General features: G+C 45.6%; 2 protein-coding genes across 2 annotated transcripts; one reads left to right on the top strand and one right to left on the bottom strand.

Annotated features, from left to right (window-relative positions):
- Positions 1 to 613: 613 nt before the first annotated feature.
- Positions 614 to 6,568, top strand: LMOD3 (leiomodin 3). Its single transcript, XM_075158650.1, has 3 exons — positions 614 to 929; positions 2,766 to 4,154; positions 6,331 to 6,568. Exons 1-3 carry the CDS (start codon positions 639 to 641, stop codon positions 6,355 to 6,357), a joined length of 1,707 nt encoding a protein of 568 aa, XP_075014751.1. The 5' UTR covers positions 614 to 638; the 3' UTR covers positions 6,358 to 6,568.
- A 1,804-nt stretch (positions 6,569 to 8,372) lies between these two features.
- On the bottom strand, positions 8,373 to 18,610 carry ARL6IP5 (ARF like GTPase 6 interacting protein 5). Its single transcript, XM_075158673.1, has 3 exons — positions 18,263 to 18,610; positions 10,438 to 10,655; positions 8,373 to 10,110 (listed from the first exon to the last, which is right to left on the bottom strand). The coding sequence occupies exons 1-3, from the start codon at positions 18,436 to 18,438 to the stop codon at positions 9,938 to 9,940; spliced, it is 567 nt and encodes a 188-aa protein (XP_075014774.1). The 5' UTR covers positions 18,439 to 18,610; the 3' UTR covers positions 8,373 to 9,937.
- Positions 18,611 to 19,418: the final 808 nt, after the last annotated feature.

Genomic DNA, 19,418 nt, shown 5'->3' on the forward strand with positions numbered 1-19,418 from the left:
TTACCTTAACCAGGATCTGGCGTTTGGGAGAGCTCATCAGTTGTGCGATGGCTGCACTCGCACCAAATCCCTGCAATATTCAGTCAGGGTTTAGACCTGGCTAAAGGCAGCGAGGAGCCTGCAGCCCCCGGCCCTTTTGAGAGATCTGAGGCCGTATGGATACAGAGACCTTGAGCTGATTCTTCCCACAGTGCAGAATTTCACCCGCACACCTCGCAGGTACCATTAATGTCACTCCAGCCACCTACGGCGATTCAAGCACGGGGTGAAGCACTGAAAGGCTGTAGTGCCCCAGGAATCCTCTAGAAAACGGCCGTCTCCTGCCTTACTCAATGGGGGACGCACCAGCTGCACTGAAATGTCAGAAGGGTTTGCACAGCTGACAGGTTGCTGAAAATGGAGCATGGCAGCATCGCCATAAATTCTCTTTATCCAGCCAAGTGCAGCTTAATATAGACTTAGCTGCACCGTCTGTCTCCCGCACTGAGACCGAGAGCTGCCACAGCTCATGACCAAAACATGAAGTTGTTGATTTAACCGAATGAACGACTGCTAGCGAAGGAAAAAAAAAATATCTTTTCAAATTTATCTTTCTCTTTTGGTTTAAAAAGTAATAGAGGAAGGAGAGAAGAAAGAACATGTCTGAACTCAGCCAAAACTCTGACGAAGACGTGTGTCCTGAGGACATTGATGAAGATGAAATCCTGGCAAACCTGTCCCCCGAGGAGCTAAAGGAGCTGCAGTGTGAGATGGAAGTCATGGCCCCAGACCCCGAAGTCCCAACTGGGATGATACAGAGGGATCAGACGGAGAAACCCCCCACGGGCAGCTTCGACCACAGGTCCCTGGTTGACTACCTGTACTGGCAGAAGGCATCTAGACGCATGCTCGAGGACGAGAGAGTTCCCGTCACCCTCTTGCCCTCTGAGGTAACAAGCAAAAAATCACAAATATTTATTATGCATCTGCTGTGGGATCTGTTTTATAGTTTTAATACCTTAACCTGCCTCTGCTTCTGTCCCTTACGTAAGGTACGGTACAAACAAATTTAAATTAATCCTAAAAGCCTCAGCAATGTCAGGATCCAGCTTGGACTGACCTCAGGGTTAGTAATTTTTTAATTGCTTTTCCTAAATATTTACTTAAGCTTTTTAATAGAAGAAAATCCTAATTCTGTTTCAGTAAAGCAAGCCGCTGAGAAATGCTCATAAAATCAGTTTGGAGGATGTAACTCAAATTTGTTTGACTTTGCGTATGGAACAACGCCATATTGCTTTTCCATAGAAGACTACATTAATAATATGTATTAAACTAATTAATTGACAGAATTTAATGTCACACTGGACAAAACCCAAAACCACTGCATTTTAACAACGTGAAACACTCACTAACGCCCAAGCATGCAAACTCCATGAGCTAGTCCAACCCTTTTTGATACAGTACTTGAATTTATTCTACTATCTCTATGACTTTGAAATAAAGTTAAGGTCATACTTAGATAATTTTCAAGATGAGGGCCACACTTAAAAATAGGTTAACAGAATGGAAACTTGGCCAGATGAAACACATCCATACCTGAACCCAAGTGAATTTGAGGTAACTGATTTTTTTTTTTTTTCTTTAAACACTAATGTTTTTGCTAATACACAACAGCACAGTACATCACGGACATCCCAGGGCAGGTTTCATGGGCGGCCTCTGGAAAGGGGGGGAAATCTGTGGGGTTTTCCCTCCTGCAACAGTCTTACCCTCAAAGAAAGAATCTTTTTAAACACTTCTGAGGTTAAATCTGGAATTTGAGGGTAGAGCTGTCTGCTGCATTCACAACTGGTCGGGTGATCCCCGTACTAAATCCATCCACTCCACAGCAAATAGGAACCACTGCTCCGAGGGCAGAAGTGACTTTGTCACCATTTTGTCTGACTTTTGGTGAAGCACAAGCCATGACGCTGCTCTGCCTGAACTGGTGCAAATCTTTTAGGAAAATATCTTGATCTTCATTAGCGCCTTATTAGCATTTCTCAGTGATGGAGGACCCACTGCAAAAAGATGCTTGAAATAAAAATCTCAGCTAGGAGGGTCTCTGGAGATGGTGGAAGCCTGCAACTAATTTTATTTTGATGCTAGAAGCCCCACTGCCTTGCAACACCTGTGTGCAGAGTCCAATTTCGTATCTCTGGACTCAAAATAAAACTGAGCTAATATTTTGCTTCGTCTTCATCGATGTGCTTCCTTAGCTGTGATGCCCTGGCAGGTACCCGAGCAGGCAGCCTTGTTTTCTCATGTGCTGGCTGACTCCACTGTTGTTACGATGTCCCCTCCCCGGGCTGAGCAAACAGTCAGCGGTTAACACTGGTTTCCAATGGTTTGTGGCTTATGAAACAAACTGTCTCTCTTGTCAAGGAAATGATAAAAATTACACAAAATCCAGAAACAGGCTTTGGATCAGAGACTGTTAACCCCCAGAAGGGTTCAAGGACCACCTTAACATGGCATTAAATACGTACAGGATTTAATTGTCAGGATTTAATTTAGTAGGCAAAGATGAGAAATTGGTTTGCAGCCACTTTAAGAGCAATCGTTCCTGTGTTCCCAAGCAAGCCAGCACAGCCCTGACTTACAGGCAATGACACTTTTAAGGATTATTCTATAACGTATGGGCATAGAGGTATCTAAATCCAGCTGCTACGTGTTTATTTGAGCAGAAAGTTAATGTAACAAAGCCGCGTTCAATTATTTCAGCTGTGAGGTTTTGTCTTCCTCAGAGAAGCGCTGCGGAGGAGGCGGAAGGCGAGGCCGGCGGCAGCGGCGAGGCGGCCGGCCGGAGGGTGCCAGGAGCAGGGGGAAAAGAGAGACATTACAAAAACGAGCACTTGTCCAACTCAGGAACACAATTTGGGGAGACAAACAAAGGTGGAAGCGATAAAGGGAGAGAGGAGGAGGAGGAGGAAGAGGAAGATGATGAAGCGGAGGAGGAAGAGGAAGATGATGAAGAGGAGGAGGAAGAGGAAGATGAGACTGAATTGGAAACAAAGGAGACTTACACCAACGAGAACCGTCACAGCGATCAGATAAGTAAGAAACCAGGCACAGAATCAAGAGAAATCACACAAAAGCCAAATGAAAATGAAAAGAAAGTATCAAAATTAAGCCTCCCCAAAAAGTTAGCACTGGATACCAGCTTCATGAAGCTAAGCGCCAGGCCTTCAGGAAATCAAACCAACCTAGAGGAGAGTTTGGAGAAAGTCCGAAAAAACAACCCGGACGTGAAAGAGCTCAACCTGAACAACATAGAGAACATCCCCAAAGAAATGCTGATAGACTTTGTCAATGCCATGAAAAAGAATAAGAACGTAAAAACGTTCAGCTTGGCCAACGTGGGGGCCGACGACAACGTGGCATTCGCGCTGGCTAACATGCTGCGGGAGAACAGGAGCATCACCACGTTGAACATCGATTCCAACTTCATCTCTGGCAAAGGGATCGTTGCCATCATGAGATGCCTGCAGTACAACGAGACGCTGACGGAGCTCCGCTTTCACAACCAGCGGAGCATGCTGGGCCACCAGGCAGAAATGGAGATCGCCAGGCTGCTGAAAGCCAACGCCACCCTCCTTAAAATGGGGTACCACTTCGAACTGCCGGGGCCCAGGATGGTGGTGACCAACCTGCTCAGCAGAAACCTGGACAAGCAGAGGCAAAAGAGGCAAGAGGAGCAAAGGCAACAGCAAATGAAGGAGCAGAGGGAGTTGATAGCGATGCTGGAAAACGGACTTGGGTTGCCTCCCGGGATGTGGGAAATGCTGGGGGGACCGCTGCCCCAGCCGAGGATGCACGAACCCCCGCAGGCCCCGAAACCACCCGTCCCCGCGGCTGCGTCTCTGAGCAAAAGGCAGGAGAGCGCGAGGCAGCCACCCCCCGAGCAGCCGTGCAGAGAGAACCCCGTCAGCTTCCGAGTGGTCAAGCTGAAGAAGATTCAGCGCAAACCCGCCGTGCCGGAGTACGTGGAACCCGCCGAGAAAACCAACCTCAAGGACGTCATCAAAACGCTTAAACCGGTTCCCAGGAGAAGGCCACCTCCCCTCGTCGAAATAACTCCGAGAGATCAGCTACTAAACGACATTCGTCAGAGTAACGTCGCTTATCTTAAACCGGTAAGTGCTTAGCGATGGCCAGGGAGGGAGGGAATCGCATTCGCCCAGCGCGCTCCGGCGCTCTTGTTCGAAACGTCGGCCATTTGGGGCTTGCAAACGCACCCGCACATCGTTTCGCATCAGGCTGCCGTTCCCGGGATGCGGGTGGGTGTTCCCCCGGGCAGCACTGCGGTACGGCTTGCCCAGAAAAACGACAGCGAGCGCCGAGGCTGCAGCCTCGCACATCCCTGTCTGCATCCGCACAGGTGAAAGAAAGGAAATTCCCTCAGGAGGTAAACAAAACCACAGAAACTCAACATTAGCACACTAGTAATAGCGTATTAGTTACGAGAGGCAAATGCTATTATAAGATGTTTGCTTCGGGAGAGCAACATGTATTCCTTTTCACATTAGTCTGCCCTCAGTCCCCCATAGAAACCGTGTTTCTCTTTCCGGCAGCCCCGGTTTTCTTTAGCTCTCACTTGACACAAGAAAGCACCGTCACCTGGCCCGTTTGGTAAAGGGTAAACTGCAACACTGGCAGCAAAATAACTTACCCAAGGTCACTTAAGAAACTGCACAGAGGCAGGAACTGGGTTTCCAGTATCGCGCTGGCCACGCTCCCCTGCCTCCGCAGGCCCCCGGTGGGTGCCCCGGCCCCTGGGCTGGCCGCCGGCAGTAACCGCGCTCCTTCGGCGCGGCCACAAACCCGCCGGGCCGAGGCTGCGGGAGGCGGGGAGGGTCTGCGGCACGGTCCTGGTCCAGGACTGCCTTCGGTCAGTCTGGTTGAAATGAAATGAAAAGCTTTAGTGTGAGGGGGAAGTCCCAAATGTGATAACTGTGATAACTGCCTCTTGGTGATGCTCTTACTTGAGTACCAAATTCATGGGCCTCTTCCCAAAATGCTGGCCACCAGATTTAACTTTTTGTTTTTCTGAAATGTTGTATTTCTTTACATTGTACCATTATTCAAGAAATACTGAAAGCTGACTGATCTATTTGTAGCTAGTGATGTTGATGCATCTGTTTGTGTTGCTAAGGCTAGAGGAAGAGGAGAGAAAATCCTTTGCAATTAAAAATGGTCAAGTAGTATTTTGTAATTCATATTTTGTTTAATATTGACATTTTTATATACTGAGCCACATTTTGCTCTCATTTATACCTACACAGAAATAATTATTCCCTCAGTAATTCCAGAGAGAGTAGTTTGTCCTGAAATTTTGTCAGGGGCAGGTCCTGCGGTGACCCTGGTCCAGCTTTAACGTGAACGTTCTGCCCCCAAACCAAGAGTTGGGGCTGCAGTTTCTGCTGGCCAGGCTGACTTGGCTGCAGCCAGGGCCTCTCCTCAGGGCACTTCTGGCCTTTCTAGGCCAGTTTAGGTCTTGCATTTCGGTGCCATGTCTAAGACGACAAGACCTGCTCTTGTAAAGGTCCCGGTTTATCCGTACGCACCAAGACGGTGCTTGTGATGGCAGGTTGGCCCGTCATTGCCGCGGGATCTGCTGCCTCCCCTCCTCTCAGGAAGATGGAGGATGATGGTGCCGGTGCTCTGCCAGGCGCAGCCCTCACTTTACACAGCAATGGTTAAGAAACCTGGGTGCTGGCGGGTGCCAGGGAGCAATAGTGAACCTCAGCCATTCCCCCCAAATCCTGGGGAGGTTTGTATAAATGAGGGCTGTGGGGTTTGGGGCGGAGGGATCAATTCGTGGTTCTCTAAATGGGCCACATGGGTAACAATTGCTAGCACAGCCCATGGAAAGTTGAAGCAAGGGACACGTTTGGGGGTTGTTTTTTGTTTGGTGTTTTTTGGGGGGTTTTTTTGGTCCTCTGTCATTGGGCCAAAGGGCTTGGATTTGGGGCATTAGGGTTTTATTCTTACCTGCCTGTGTGATCTTAGTAACTGCTTATTTGCCTCGATATCCTCAGCTTCATCTCTAAAATCGCGTTTTATTGCTTGAGCCGAGCTGCATGTTTGTTTGCTCCGTGGTGGGACTCATTGCTTGAAATTGATTTCCTGGGCATTAAGAATTGCAAACAGCAAGTGGGGAATTACAAACAAAAGAAATCCCCAACCAGAGCTCCCAGCTGTTGTGTTTTTGATCTTTTTACAGTTTCTGAAAGTTTGTATTAAACTAAATGGGTTTGGGAAATAAGACTGAGAAATTTTCTCCTCCTAATACTTACTGTCCTTGTCCAGGTGCCATTGCCAAAGCAGCTGGAGTGAGAGACCAGACTGACCCAAAGAAAACAACTTGGAATAAAGACTATTCACGTTTTGCTTACAACTGTTTCGGCAGATGTTTTCTGCAGAACCCAGGTGGTATATATGACTCTTTGGGAACAAAGCTTGCGATACACGCTTTTATAAGTGTGGTGAAAACGGCTGGCATGGGAAAAGTCAGCGCTAAGCTTTTCCATCAGGTATCAAACAAGCCCGGTGCCATCTGTCTGCCAAGTGGATTTGAGGCTCCAGTTTGCTGTGGGAGTATTTTCTCAGAGGCATCAATAACCTTGTCTTTCTAGTTTGTCAGCAAACTATTTTGCTTCCACGTTGTCCTTCTGCTGCCAGATTCTGCAGGAACATGCTGTGCTTTACCTTATCTTTCTTTTCACACACATGCTCCTTTATTATTCTCTTGTCCATGAGAAATGTATTTGGTTTCCATGTATACAGCTTCATTTTTTAGGCTAAGGAAACAGAAATGAAATAAAGCGCTCTCTGTAAGATGTGTGCAGCACTTCCATGGCTAACAAGACGCTCACAGAACAGAATGACTGCTCTGGTACATCAAACACCTTGGCTTGATGGTTTCAAGCTACCTCTATTGCAGAACATAGTTTAGTTGGTATTGTACCTGATCAGCATATAAAATATGATGCCATGCTCTGTTTTGAGAGCTGTAATCTTCATTCCCCACGATTCATCTCATGTAATCCTTAATTACAGCCACCTTGGAGTGCACTGAAATGCCATTTCAGGTGTCTCTCCACACCACTCTTAAGTGGCAGAAGGATGAGCCTTACGCCTCTCTTTGCCAGAGGTTTAAGAAACTCATCATTCCTCCTAGTATGGGGTGTGAATAGCACATCTCATCCCTCACAGGGCTGGATATGATTGGTTTAAACCTGCATATACACAACTTAATTTTTCCTTAATATTTTTGTGAAATTTTTTGTCCTCCCCTTTTTTAATCATTAGATGGTTTTAATAATTAGATGTTTTTGCTGCAAGCCTTTTTGTAAAGCAGCCACAGGTAAGTCACACTCTTGTGGAATACATCCACAAGAGACTAGTTGTTTTGGGGCTTTTTGTTTGTGGTGGTGTGTTTTTTTTTTTTTTTTTTTTTCAAGAAAGCCATTTAAAGCTATAGGGCATAGGGAAAGAACAAAGCCTTTCCCTTTGCTAACTTGCAGCTCCCCTGCCTTCCTGTGGCTGATACACTTGCTCAAAAAGCACAGCTTTGCAGTTCCTGGCGGGATTTCCTTCACGCGTTTCTCCTTGCTCCTGCCTGTAACTTTTAGCAACCTTCCCCTGGCAGCTAAATCCCAGTCCCACCCTGCTCCCCCTTCCCACATTTATTGTAATAGTCCTGTAGTATCAGCAATGTCCAGGACCTCTTTGAATCCAAGGTAGTCTCCACTATCATTAGTTCAAGTTTTCATTTATCCTTGTCCTCTTTGTATCTATTACCTGGTCTCTTTCAAATCTTCATCTTCCAAACTTGTAAAGCTCCTTCTCAGACTTGGGAAGCCTGGCTGATGTATTGCCTAAGACATAGCAGCCAGATACAGAGACTGCACTACTAGTTTGACTGCAGTAGAGTTAGCTTCCTAGCCCTGCTGAAGGCATAGATCCCAGTAATCTTAGAAGCAGAAAACCCCTCCCAGGTAATTAAAAGAAATTTAAAATCCCAGTTACGTAAAGTGGAGTTATATAAGAGACTGAAACAGCATGAACAAATGCTTAAGTACTCCACCTCTGGAGAGGAGCCTTTGTAAGGATGCAAGAGCAAGGCTGCAGCATCCCTGTAGCTCAGAGGTCCCTCATGCCTCAACAAAACTAATACAGATACAGAGCACTCAAAGGCAGCAGCTCATCACAAGCACGAGCTTGCGGCATGAGCTGCAGGGTGACAGCAGATCTCCCACCACCACTCTGAGGAGTTCCACCAACCATAGGAACAGACAAGCTCAAATTTCCAGCCACTGTTCCCAACCTGAAATAAATGTACGCAGTAATCACCATTGGAGTTTATTTTTCTTCATAACTGTGCAGTTTTTAAAATTCTACAGTAATGATGAAGTCATAGGCTACTACGTTCTTTAAGTGTGGAAACAGTTTTCAAAAAACAAAGACCATGCGCTACGAGTGAGGAACAGGCCATTGACTCTTCAGCTGGAATATACAGACATTTTCAATAAATACTGATCACTTTAACACTTAAATGGAATGACATGTTCAGATTTCTACACGGTCCACTATGAAAACAGCATGGTAAGCTACATAAAAGCTTCAACTTTAAGGATCCTTACTTTTTTGTTAAATTAATTACTTTGTTAGAAAAGAGAAATGCAAGAATATTTGAAATGGAGTGTCACCTGGACAACTTTTTTCCCCCCTATTGTTGGTAAGCTGCTGTTATCAAGATAATTCCACCAGAGATGGCAGTTACGTTAAAATATATAAAAGAATCCCACACATCACTTTCAGGAGTTGTTACAGGTAAATATCTTCATGAATTTGGAATGGGTTTTCAAAAACTGTATCTTGACATTTATTGCTTTTACTTGTAAACCTGAAATCCAGTTTATTCCTTTGAAGAGTGTCAGAAGTACAGAGTCAGTGAGATGCATGTTTTACTTATATCTTTGCATTTTGGTTAAGAAGAAAAAGATGACCCACGCTCCAGAACACACATACACCTCCATCTACAAAACAGCCTATACAGACTAAAGCAGGTATGTCCTAACATAGCAGTATTTAAAAACATCAATAGGGTAGAAACCTAGCTCATCCAATGTATCTGAAAACTTTTTTTCCTCCCACGCTTGGCCATAATTTAGCTGGTATGCAAGGAAGTTTGGCTCCCCAGCAGAGAGGAGCAGTTTCTATAGACCAAGATTTCAGAAAGAACAAAGGTGCATTTTACTGGAACTGACAGAGGCACAGTGCCATATATATTCTTCATGCTTAGATCTATTTAGACTCTTTCCCAGCTGCTGAAGGAGGAATGTGAGGTGAGGACAGGAACCCATATTCGTTACAAGTACTGCACAGTTTTACTGCTTGCCAGTTAAGCTAGCAATGTGGTCTCAATACAGACCACTCAAGGTGAGGGATTTGGAGGATGCAAGAGATACCTGCTTTTGATGCATTCCAGCTCACCTTCAACATTGCCAGCCTGAAGGTGCTACCCAGCATAAACTGGCTAAACTGCCATCTTGTATAACTGAGATGAAAGGGGTGTTACTTTTAAGAGACAAATTTTCTACAAGACAGTTTAAGAGACTGCATTCCATAGGTTTCCACCTCATCCTCCTCTACGCCCCAGAAGAGACAAGCAAACACATTTAAGTTAGTATGTATTTGTGTAAACACCAGAACATTTCGCTATACAATAGAAAAAAGTTGCTGCTCTTACGTTCTTAGAGGAAACCTGAAGATCTTGGAATACCTGTATCCTGAAACTATTAATCTGTACCACATGCATTTCCTGTTTTGTACAGAAACCCAAAGCAAGCTTGAACAATAGTAAATAGCAACTACACTCCTGCAACAGGTAAAAATGCCACATTGCAGCTGCTTACTCCTTCACTTTAGATATGTAGTCAGCCAGTTTGTTGATACTATCCTCTTGCTGTTCTAGAGCATCCAGTATGATGCCCATCGGGGTCTTCTTCAAGCCTATTCCTTCCATCTTGTTCTCCAGCTTGTTCTTTATGTTCCGGAGCCTCAGAGAAGCATGGACAAACATCACTGCATGACAGAAACACACTTATTAATTGCTAATGCCCAAGGAATGCATAGTTCTTGCAGCATTCACCTTAAGACATACTCCAACGCCATGACATCACTGGAAGAAGATGAAGTCTCGATGACCGCTTAAGTAACTGCAGGTACCCATCTAATAATAACATTAAAGATGGCTTGTGCTGTTTTGTGTCTCCCCTTCCCCCCAATTTTGTTTTGGGATCATTTAAACAGAGGTAGTAAAGGCAACAGCTAATTTAGACTCTGCAAACTTATTCGAGAAAGCTCAAGTCACATGCCTCTAACCCCCCAGAGAAGAGAAAAAATACTTACAGAGGAGAGGAAGCGTGATCCCAAACATGAACACCATGACATCTCCCAGATAGGAGATCAAGAAGTAGCTAGACAGCATGATGACCACTACAAACGTGGTTGGGTACTGCTTCTTCAGTCTGCGGAGTATATCCTTGTTGTGCGATACCCACACAAACCCCATGAACACCAACACAACCACAGTACCGCCAATAAGCATATTCAGGGGACTCAGAAATCTAGAAAGAAGAGGAAAAAAAAGGAAGCGTCCTGTTTCAGAGCCTTCATGACTTGTGTCCATATAGCAAACATCTAGCTCACTGGTAACTTGTTACTAGGGAGGAAAGGCATTAAGAAGTCAGTTGTTGCTCTCAAGACCTTTATCAACCTCTGATTTTTAGGCACAAGCTAAATAAAGCAAGAAGTGCAACTGAACAAGCAACCCTTAGCAGTGAATTTAGATAATCTTTGTCTTTACATTCTTTTCCTGAGCATTTCTGCAGCACCTCGCTGGTAGAAGCACGTACCATCAGGACCCCTCCTACCTGTGCAATCCACGCATGTCAGACACAGAGTTAGTAAATCCCGAGAGCAGATGGAGCCAACAATCAGTTGCCCAAGGGATTGATCTTTTCCCTACACATGACCAAAACCAGGCTCAGCCTAGGCCTTCAGAGAAACTAGCTTTTCATATTATCTTGTCTAGGTTTGAAAAATGGGTTTGAGTAAAGGAAGTTACTTCACTCTCTTATTTCTGAATAAACCTTCTTATTGGTTTACACCCAAACAAAATAATTTTATGAACCTGCAGAAGGAGCTTAATACTGTCAGCACAACAAATGGAAGCCCAGTCCCAAGCATGCCTGAGAGTCAGAAGGAACTGGACTATGGGATAAAGGTCTTGCAGGAAGAAAAGCCAGGCCTGGCAAGAGTGTTACTGCTAAGGTTTGTGTTCTATTATTGTTATCGGAGTTACCGAGCAAACCAAGTCATCGAGTGGATCAGCTTTGGACTATAAACAGCAAGTCCCTTTTTTGGACCATGTCAAGAACATCACCTGCTCAAACTTTCCCAAGTATTTAGAACTTGTTTAGAGTCAAGCTTTCAGCAATGACTTTGCTTAGCTTGTTTCTGTACTTGCACAAAGTCCAGGCTCTATTACATTTCACTTATATAGTAATAAGTCATGTGATTCCATGTGCATTCTGATTGACTTGCTTGTATGTGCACTGATCTAACTACACAGCAGCTGAGGGCTCTGAGTTGCTACAACTATGACAGCAGCATAACACTGCCCCGATAAAGCCAGATGTAGTCAAGATTTCCTCTTGTAGACTTTGCAGTCAGTCTTACTGTTCCAAAGCTAACAGGCACAATGACTCACCACTCCACCCCACTGCTGAGGAGGATGCTATGGTTTGTGGTCTGTGCTTCATATCCGGCACAGGCAGAAGAAATCTGTTGCTGGACTGGTATGCCAACACTTTACCTGCAGTGCCAGAGAGCATTTTCCTAGAGAAGGAAGAACCCCCAAGAATTATTTCAGAGCAGAGACTGGCTTTTGATTCTTTAAGTCAGTTGTGCCAACAAGAGACAGGACAACTGGATGGAAAGAGATTAAAATTCAGACTAATTCCCCACCTGCTTCTGCTATTTGTGCTGAAAAGCCAACAGGGCTTTTTGGAAGTGGTGATAGGGCAGACTTGCTTGTTGCATCTGAGTCACTCCCTGTAGCCAGCCAGATTATTTTTAGCTCTGAATTGTCAATCTTAAGTTTCCAAGCTGGAAAAAGTGAACAGCATTGCTCTAGAAAGAATCAGTTTTATCTGTGCTCCTTTGCAGCAGGAGAAAAAGAGTGACTCATGACTGGACCACATTAGTGCCTGGTTTATACACGTACTACTGGACATAGGAGATTCTCAAAGTATAAGTCACCTCCACACCACTGCTAGCTTGGAGCAGAAGTGGCCAAACTTACTCTGACAACTCACAGTAACCAATTTTTTGTTCCAAAAAAATCTACAGACAAGATAATCCTGGAAGCCACAAAGGGCTAGGCAGAGCTCTACATTTTCCACGCGTCTGGTAAATACTCTCAAAGCTTTATCTTCCCTACCCTTCCCTGTACTCTCATTACAATCCCTGGTGGGATTGTAATGGTGGTCAAGAGCAATCCCTCCACATTTGTAAGGAAGAGACCAAAGTCTTCTCTGCTCTACACTTCTTTCTGGTATTACACAGGTTCTGTATAACTGGCTATAAGGGATGCGAAGGGAAAAAAAAAAAAAAGAATGCTTCAAAAGATCCCTCTTTCCCAGGGAAAGTTATTTGAATTACATGTTTTCTGAAGTGGGCTGCATTCCAACACGTACAAGGAAACAGTGAACATAAGTATCAAATGAAGTCATTCAGAGCCACATGAAAACAGATAGGGATAGCAGTTGCCACTAAAAACTGGTATTCAAATTATCAGCCATGTGTCCATGGACTTCAATACTGGATATGGTGTCATATGCCAAGCTCCCCTTTACCGCTTGACTCGCCCACAGCATAATTCACAATGCTCTCTAAGATTCTGCTAGAAATTCGTACATAGAAACAACTTCTCCAATGGCATTTTTTGAGAAGGCAGACCTCCATTATCCAGTTCCGTTCAGATCTGTTGGCACACTGCTCTCAATAACACAATAGCTAAGGACTAAAAAGGAAAAACCATGGACATGTTATTTTAGAACACCAGTGTCTGGGGAAGAGAGAGCTGTGTAAAAGCCCTAGAAGTCACCTTATAGTTGAACCACCAACATTGATATTGGCCTTATTTATATACAGTCAGAACACAATATGCCAAATTCATGCTCAGGCAAGAAGGCTGGAAGTTTTTCAAAGCTGCAGAGACAAAGTAAGTGACCAGCCATTAAGTATGTTACAAGATACTTTCTAAATATAATTCCCTTTAGCAGGGATTTATGAGACCTCTCAAACACCTAAAAATGTAATGCACAGAACTATTAGCATAGCAATGGTGTGGTAACTTGAGTTTACACTGCTCAGATGACTTAGGGGATGAAAAACTCTTTTGGGGTTGGAGAGGAAAACCACTAACTTTCACGACCCTGAAAGGAGTCAGTATGGCAGTACTAAATAGCATTTGGGGGGTGCTAACAGCCCAGAGCCCCCTGGCTGGATGATCTTCTGCATTGCTCTCTGTGGCGTATAAGGTACAACCCTGGTAGGATGCTGTGACCTCCAGTACAGCTGGGACAAACTGGCAAGGAAAAGCTGTCACCTAAGATTCAGTTCCAGCAGTGTTACAGGGCAACTTGCAATTGCACTCCTGCTGCCCTTCAGAGACCAGGTTTCTTTCAGCGTCTGCTTTGACACAAAGTAAAGAGATGGGAAAAATAAATAAAAGAAACATCCTGCCTGGCTTCCAGCTGCAGGGACACAGGCATTGTCATGTGCCAAGTAGCACCGTGGGACACTTTGTATTTGTTGAAGTAATATCAGCAGACAGCAGAGATGCAGCAGCTGGGGTTGCAGTTGTGTGGGAAGAAGTACTGGTAGCGAAGCAGCTACCTCTGGCCAGCAAAACCAGATTAAGTTGAGATACTTTTTTTTTTTACTGGATTCATATTTCTAGACTCTGCCCTACATGCATCATAAGACAAGTTAGATTTCCCATATAGGTGCAGGAAAGCCCAAAGAGCTCTGCTTTCAGCAACTTACCACATCACCTCTTCTTGACAGGTTATTTCATATCTGCACACTTGTGCACAGACTTATGGCAGTTACCTGGAGAATATATAGCTATAGCATAGGGAAAAAAGAGCTAGGCAAGACGCACCCTTTGTGCAAGACAAGAAGCCTTCAGCAGCATGAGCCCAGAAATAGGACAGGCCACATAAAAAGCAAAAGCAAGCGAGCTCCATCCTTAAATCATTTCCATTTTAGATGGCTGTCTCACAGTGATTATTCAGCAGTTGCTGTCACATCTGTTTCTTTTGCATGTGACCAGGCAAGTCTGAACAAAGGCACTGAGCAGGAAACTTCCAGTCATTGAGAAAAACATCTTTTTACTTAGAGCAGCTCAGTTAGGCCATCACATCAAATAAGCATGAAAATTCCCTTTTAGAAGAGCTTGGTGGGCAAGTGAGAGCACTTAAATGCTTCCTTCCTCATTTGTATTAACTCAAACAACGTAAGATAAAGTTCTGCCTCCTCTCTCCCCGTACTTCTAGCTTCAATGAGGTTATACAGCTGTAACTAGAGGTAGCACCAAAACTATATATGGCATGTTGTCCCAGGTGATAGCCCTCAGGATGCACAGATTTAGCAATGCTTCTTTACTTACTGTTGATCACTTACATCATTGCTTTGAGAACAGGAGACAGATTCCTTTCTGCAGAATTGCCAGACCTTTATGAAGTTAAGTACTAATATTATTATGCAACATATGTTTTAAAGCAATGTGTTTTGCTCGCTCATTCTTAATCTTTCATTAGGCACTAGAGAAACTAAGCATTTTCCTGCTCTGGAATCTTTGTTTTGGCAAGGGGATCGTTATAAGCATGTCAGCTAAGGTGTAGTGGTCTGGGAGAGGAGAAAAAAGAAAGAAAAAAAAAAAAGAGACACACACTCGTTGATTGCTAGGGGTTGTGCAGATGGACAGTAGATGTTTTAGAGAAGAAGTGGCAAAGGAAAGAGGCATCGAAACCCAAGCTGTAGGGAAGACATTATGCCAAAAGAGAATGAAGACTCACTCAGAGGCAGCACTCTGAAATCCAGTACACCTTTTAGTACTGTCAGATTAGGAACTAATTTTTAGCAAGTACATGGCAACAAAAGCCTAGAAGAAATTATATCAATTAAGTAGTTAAGTTCAAACTGCAAGACAGAGAAGCCTTGTTGGAGTAGGTGAAAGCACAAATTCCACTTATTAACCAGACTGATTGTTTGAGGGAGAGCTGCAAGCTCTTGTGGGAGGCACTAATTTTAATAAATATCTGTATAGCACTCACAATGACAGGGCCCTGGCTCAGGGTAAGAACGGGCAGTCCAGTTCCTATACAACTGGGAGAAAAGGCACAATTTCATGGTTTATATCAGCAGTCTACTGCAATAGAGTTGTAGGGGAAAAGAAAAAAAGAGAAAAAAAAGGAAAAGAAAAAAGTACACTAGTCCAGCTTCATTCTTAAGGGAATTTGCAGGGCAGGGCAGGTGGAAGAGACAAGGCTGCTACCACCAGCCTGTATCAGTAGAGTGGCATTAATTAAGTAGTTTTAGTTTTTTGTTCACAGATCTATTATTTTCTGCCTAGTCCTGTAGGCTGAAAGTAAAATTTACATTGTTGCAAAGCACAGAACACCATTTACATATAACAGTAGCTATCAGAGAAGGCAGATGGAGGAAAGGCAGGGAAATGATGCAGTAGAGGCCATTACAATTCCACTGCACTCACGGGAAGGTTATTCCATATGTTGCAGGGAGATGGTAAAAGACTGGAGAGGTCAACTTTGTTGTATGAGAGGCAGTAAACTGAAGCTGTGGCAATAAGCACTGTACTTCCAGTATCAAGAAAGCTCTAGGCTAGAATTTCCACATCAGCCCAGCACGACCACAGCTACCAAGTACTACAATAGCTGAAAATATAATCTCTGCATTACAAGGCTCTCTATATAATTAGATGGTTTAAGAACAGGTAGAGTTGGTCATGGGCTAACTTTAGTTTTGATCGCAGGAAGACCACTGCATTCATTAGCAGTTTCAGTAATCCTGCCCCTAGGCCTGTATACAGCCCTGTTGTTCCTAAAAAGACATGATTCATCATTTATCACTCGGGGATTCCTGCCCATTACAGAATGAGGTGCAAGACAACAACTTAGTCATCAATTTAAATTTATCGGAAGAACTTTCTTTACCTTTCACCCAAAGCCACAATCTGGCCAAGCGAAAAAATCTTTTTAATAAAAGAAATGGACAGTTTTTCTCTATTGAAGCGTTATCCTGTTTCCTTTAGAGTTATTCTCCCATCCTCTTTTACTTCAGTGTAAATCAGATTCACCATATACCAATACTCTAAGACATGCATCTCTATCTCCTGTGGCTCTCTTCCTCCATCACCTCCCAATAGGAAAAGAGTGGGAAATAAGTGGGACATATATCACCCTTGATCTGAAGAAGAGAGATCAGAGTTCAAAAGGAGGAAGGAATTTAGGAGACTTAGTAAAAGCTGCTGCCATCCCAGTTTTCCAACCAGAGATATCAAAACTGTTTACATTTTTTTTCCCCACCTTCTTGGGGAAAAGGGCCACTGTGATTTACTTACTCATTTAGAGCTGGCTACAGTATCACACTGCTAAACAAGGGTAGATGAACACAGAAGTTTAGATCAAAGTGGTATAAGAACAGCAAGACCATGGAAGTCTCATTTTACCTGTCTAGTAGTCTATTGAACTGACTGCAACACATCCCCACCAAAATTAAGAAGAAAGCCTATGCCAAACCTTTAACCATCATATGCATCAAGAAGCAAAAGCAGGGTTCTCAGCCCCTCCTTTCACAGAGCACAGGCCAAAGCTCCTTGCAACCCAGAGAATCCTCACCAACTCAGACGCTGGGTCAACAGTTTCAGAAGCCCTAACAAGATGCAGACTGCTTAACAAAAAAAGTGGATTTAGGGGAAGAATTTTAAGCCTCTGCAACATACAAGATAAGATACACTTCAGCCAAAACAACTCTGGCCTAGTGGCTGGGCAGTTCTCCAATTTAAGCATTCGCATTTGCGCATTGTTTGTTGTGAAGAGTGGAGTATTCCAGTTTCCATATTAAAAGCTTAATCATCAGCTTCTGCTGCATGTCTTGCTTAAGAGCTTTCTGACCAAAGACCCTAGAGCAATACTTGAAGAAGAGTCACAGAGGCTTTGGTTCAAAAGATGATTATAAGGTTATTTCCCAATTCTCTTCAGGAAAGGTGGGCCTGACAGAACATCATACCAGCAGATGGTCCTGCCTCGAAGGTCTCAATCCTGCCCACCAAAATGAAATGAATGGGTACCTTATTTATTTTATATTAAAGGTTTTTCAGTATGAGCTAGCTCAGAAATAAGAAAGGCTTGCTCTGTCCCCTGGACATAAGCTTAAAACTGTAACAGAAAGCAGAATTAATCTCTTTTTTTTTTTTTAAATTCAAAGTGAAGCTTATCTCAGCTCGAGCAGTCACACTGGGCAGATTTAGTGAGGAAGCGCAGATCACTGCGCAGGATGCAGCTCAGTTTTTCAGAGAGCAGTGACATCCGGCACACAAACCCATCGCTGCTTTCTGCCAGGCGCACGGTGCCCCACGACAAGCTGGGTGCCCGCAGCCCTCTCCCTTGGGCAAAAGGGCTTGGTGAGCAGTCCGTAGAAGAGGAAGATAAGAGGGAGTCCTCGGATCTGTTAGGCCCCCACCAATAAATAAATAAATCCTAAACCCTATTCAACACTCCTAACCTAACAAGGCCCCCCTCCACAAGGGAGGCTGTAACCAGGCCTTAATTTTTGAAGTATGATTATCAGCGGCACCAGGCAAATCAGAGGTTTAAGGAGAGGCAGAGGAAGGGAACGGCAGCTCCCCCGCACCCCCGACATCCCGCCCGGCAGCGCAGCGCCCGGGGCCGGGCCGGACCCTTTCCCTTGGCACCGGGCCCGAAGCGCAGCGCCGCCCGCCCGGGGAACGGGGCCACCCCCGGGCCGGCCACCCCCGGGCCGGCCACCCCCGGGCCGGCCACCCCCGGGCCCGCCGCCCCTCCGGGGCCCGCCGCCCCCCCGGCCGCCGCTGCCGGCGGGAGATCGAGGCCCGCGCACTGACCCCACGATGGAGACGACGGCGGCGGCCACCATCAGGTAGTTGGTCTGGTAGTAGAGCAGGTTGCTGACCACCCGGTTGTTCCATTTCGAGATGTCCTTGAAGTCGGGCCGGGCGAAGCGATCCGAGCCGGGGAAGAAGTCGTCCCAGGCCCGCAGCGGCGCCACCTGCACCTCCATGGCTGCCGCCGCCCCGCCGCCGCGCAGGCCTAAGAGCGCCGCGGCACCGCCCCGGGGCGGCCCCGGCCCCGCCGCCACTCGGCCCCGGCCGCTTCTCGGCGCGGGCAGCGAAGGCCGCTGCAGCCGTGGAGAAACCAGCAGCGGCACAAGCGACAGGCGTGTCTCAGCGCGCTGCCCTTCACACGCCCAGGGAAGGGCGTAGCGCTGGCGCTGCTGTCAGCGGTCGCTGTGTAGTCATTGTTTCTTCAGCAAAAGATGACGTACGTTTAATATTCACATGGCAAATCCAGTTCGCATCCTCTGCGGAACGGGGAGTCGGGGGCTGAGTGTAGAGGGGGCCACAAAGTGGCTGCCCCAGCCAAGGGGGCACCGGGGGGATGACGAGGTAGAATCATGGAATGGTTTGGGTTGGAAGGGATCTTTAAAGATCATCTAGTCCAACCTCCTGCAATGAGCAGGGACATCTTCAACTAGATCAGGTTGCTCAGAGCCACGTCCAGCCTGACCTTTAACACTTCCAGGGATGCGGCATCCACAGCTTCTCTCAGCAGCCTGTTCCAGTGTTTCACCACCCTCATCGTAAAAAATTTCTTCCTTGCGTCCAATCCAAATCTACCCTCTTTCAGTTTGAAAACATTACCCCTTGAAAGGTCTCCCAGGAGCCTTGTATTCTCCAGGCTAAACCAGCCCAGCCTTTCCTCACTGGAGAGGTGTTCCACCCCCCTGATCATTTTCGTGGCCCTCTTCTGGACCCACTCCAGCAGGTCCATGTCTTTCCTGTCCTGAGGGCTCCAGAGCTGGACACAGTATCCAGGTGGGGTCTCACCAGAGCAGAGTAGAGGGGCAGAATTATCTCCCTCGACCTGCTGGCCCCACTTGTTTATGCAGCCCAGGATACGGTTGGCCTTCTGGGCTGCGAGCGCACATTGTCGGCTGTCACAGGGAGAGCCCCAAACCCTCCAGCTTCGGAGGGGAAGGCC

This window comes from Calonectris borealis, chromosome 10, assembly GCF_964195595.1.
Source record: "Calonectris borealis chromosome 10, bCalBor7.hap1.2, whole genome shotgun sequence".
NCBI lineage: Eukaryota > Metazoa > Chordata > Aves > Procellariiformes > Procellariidae > Calonectris > Calonectris borealis.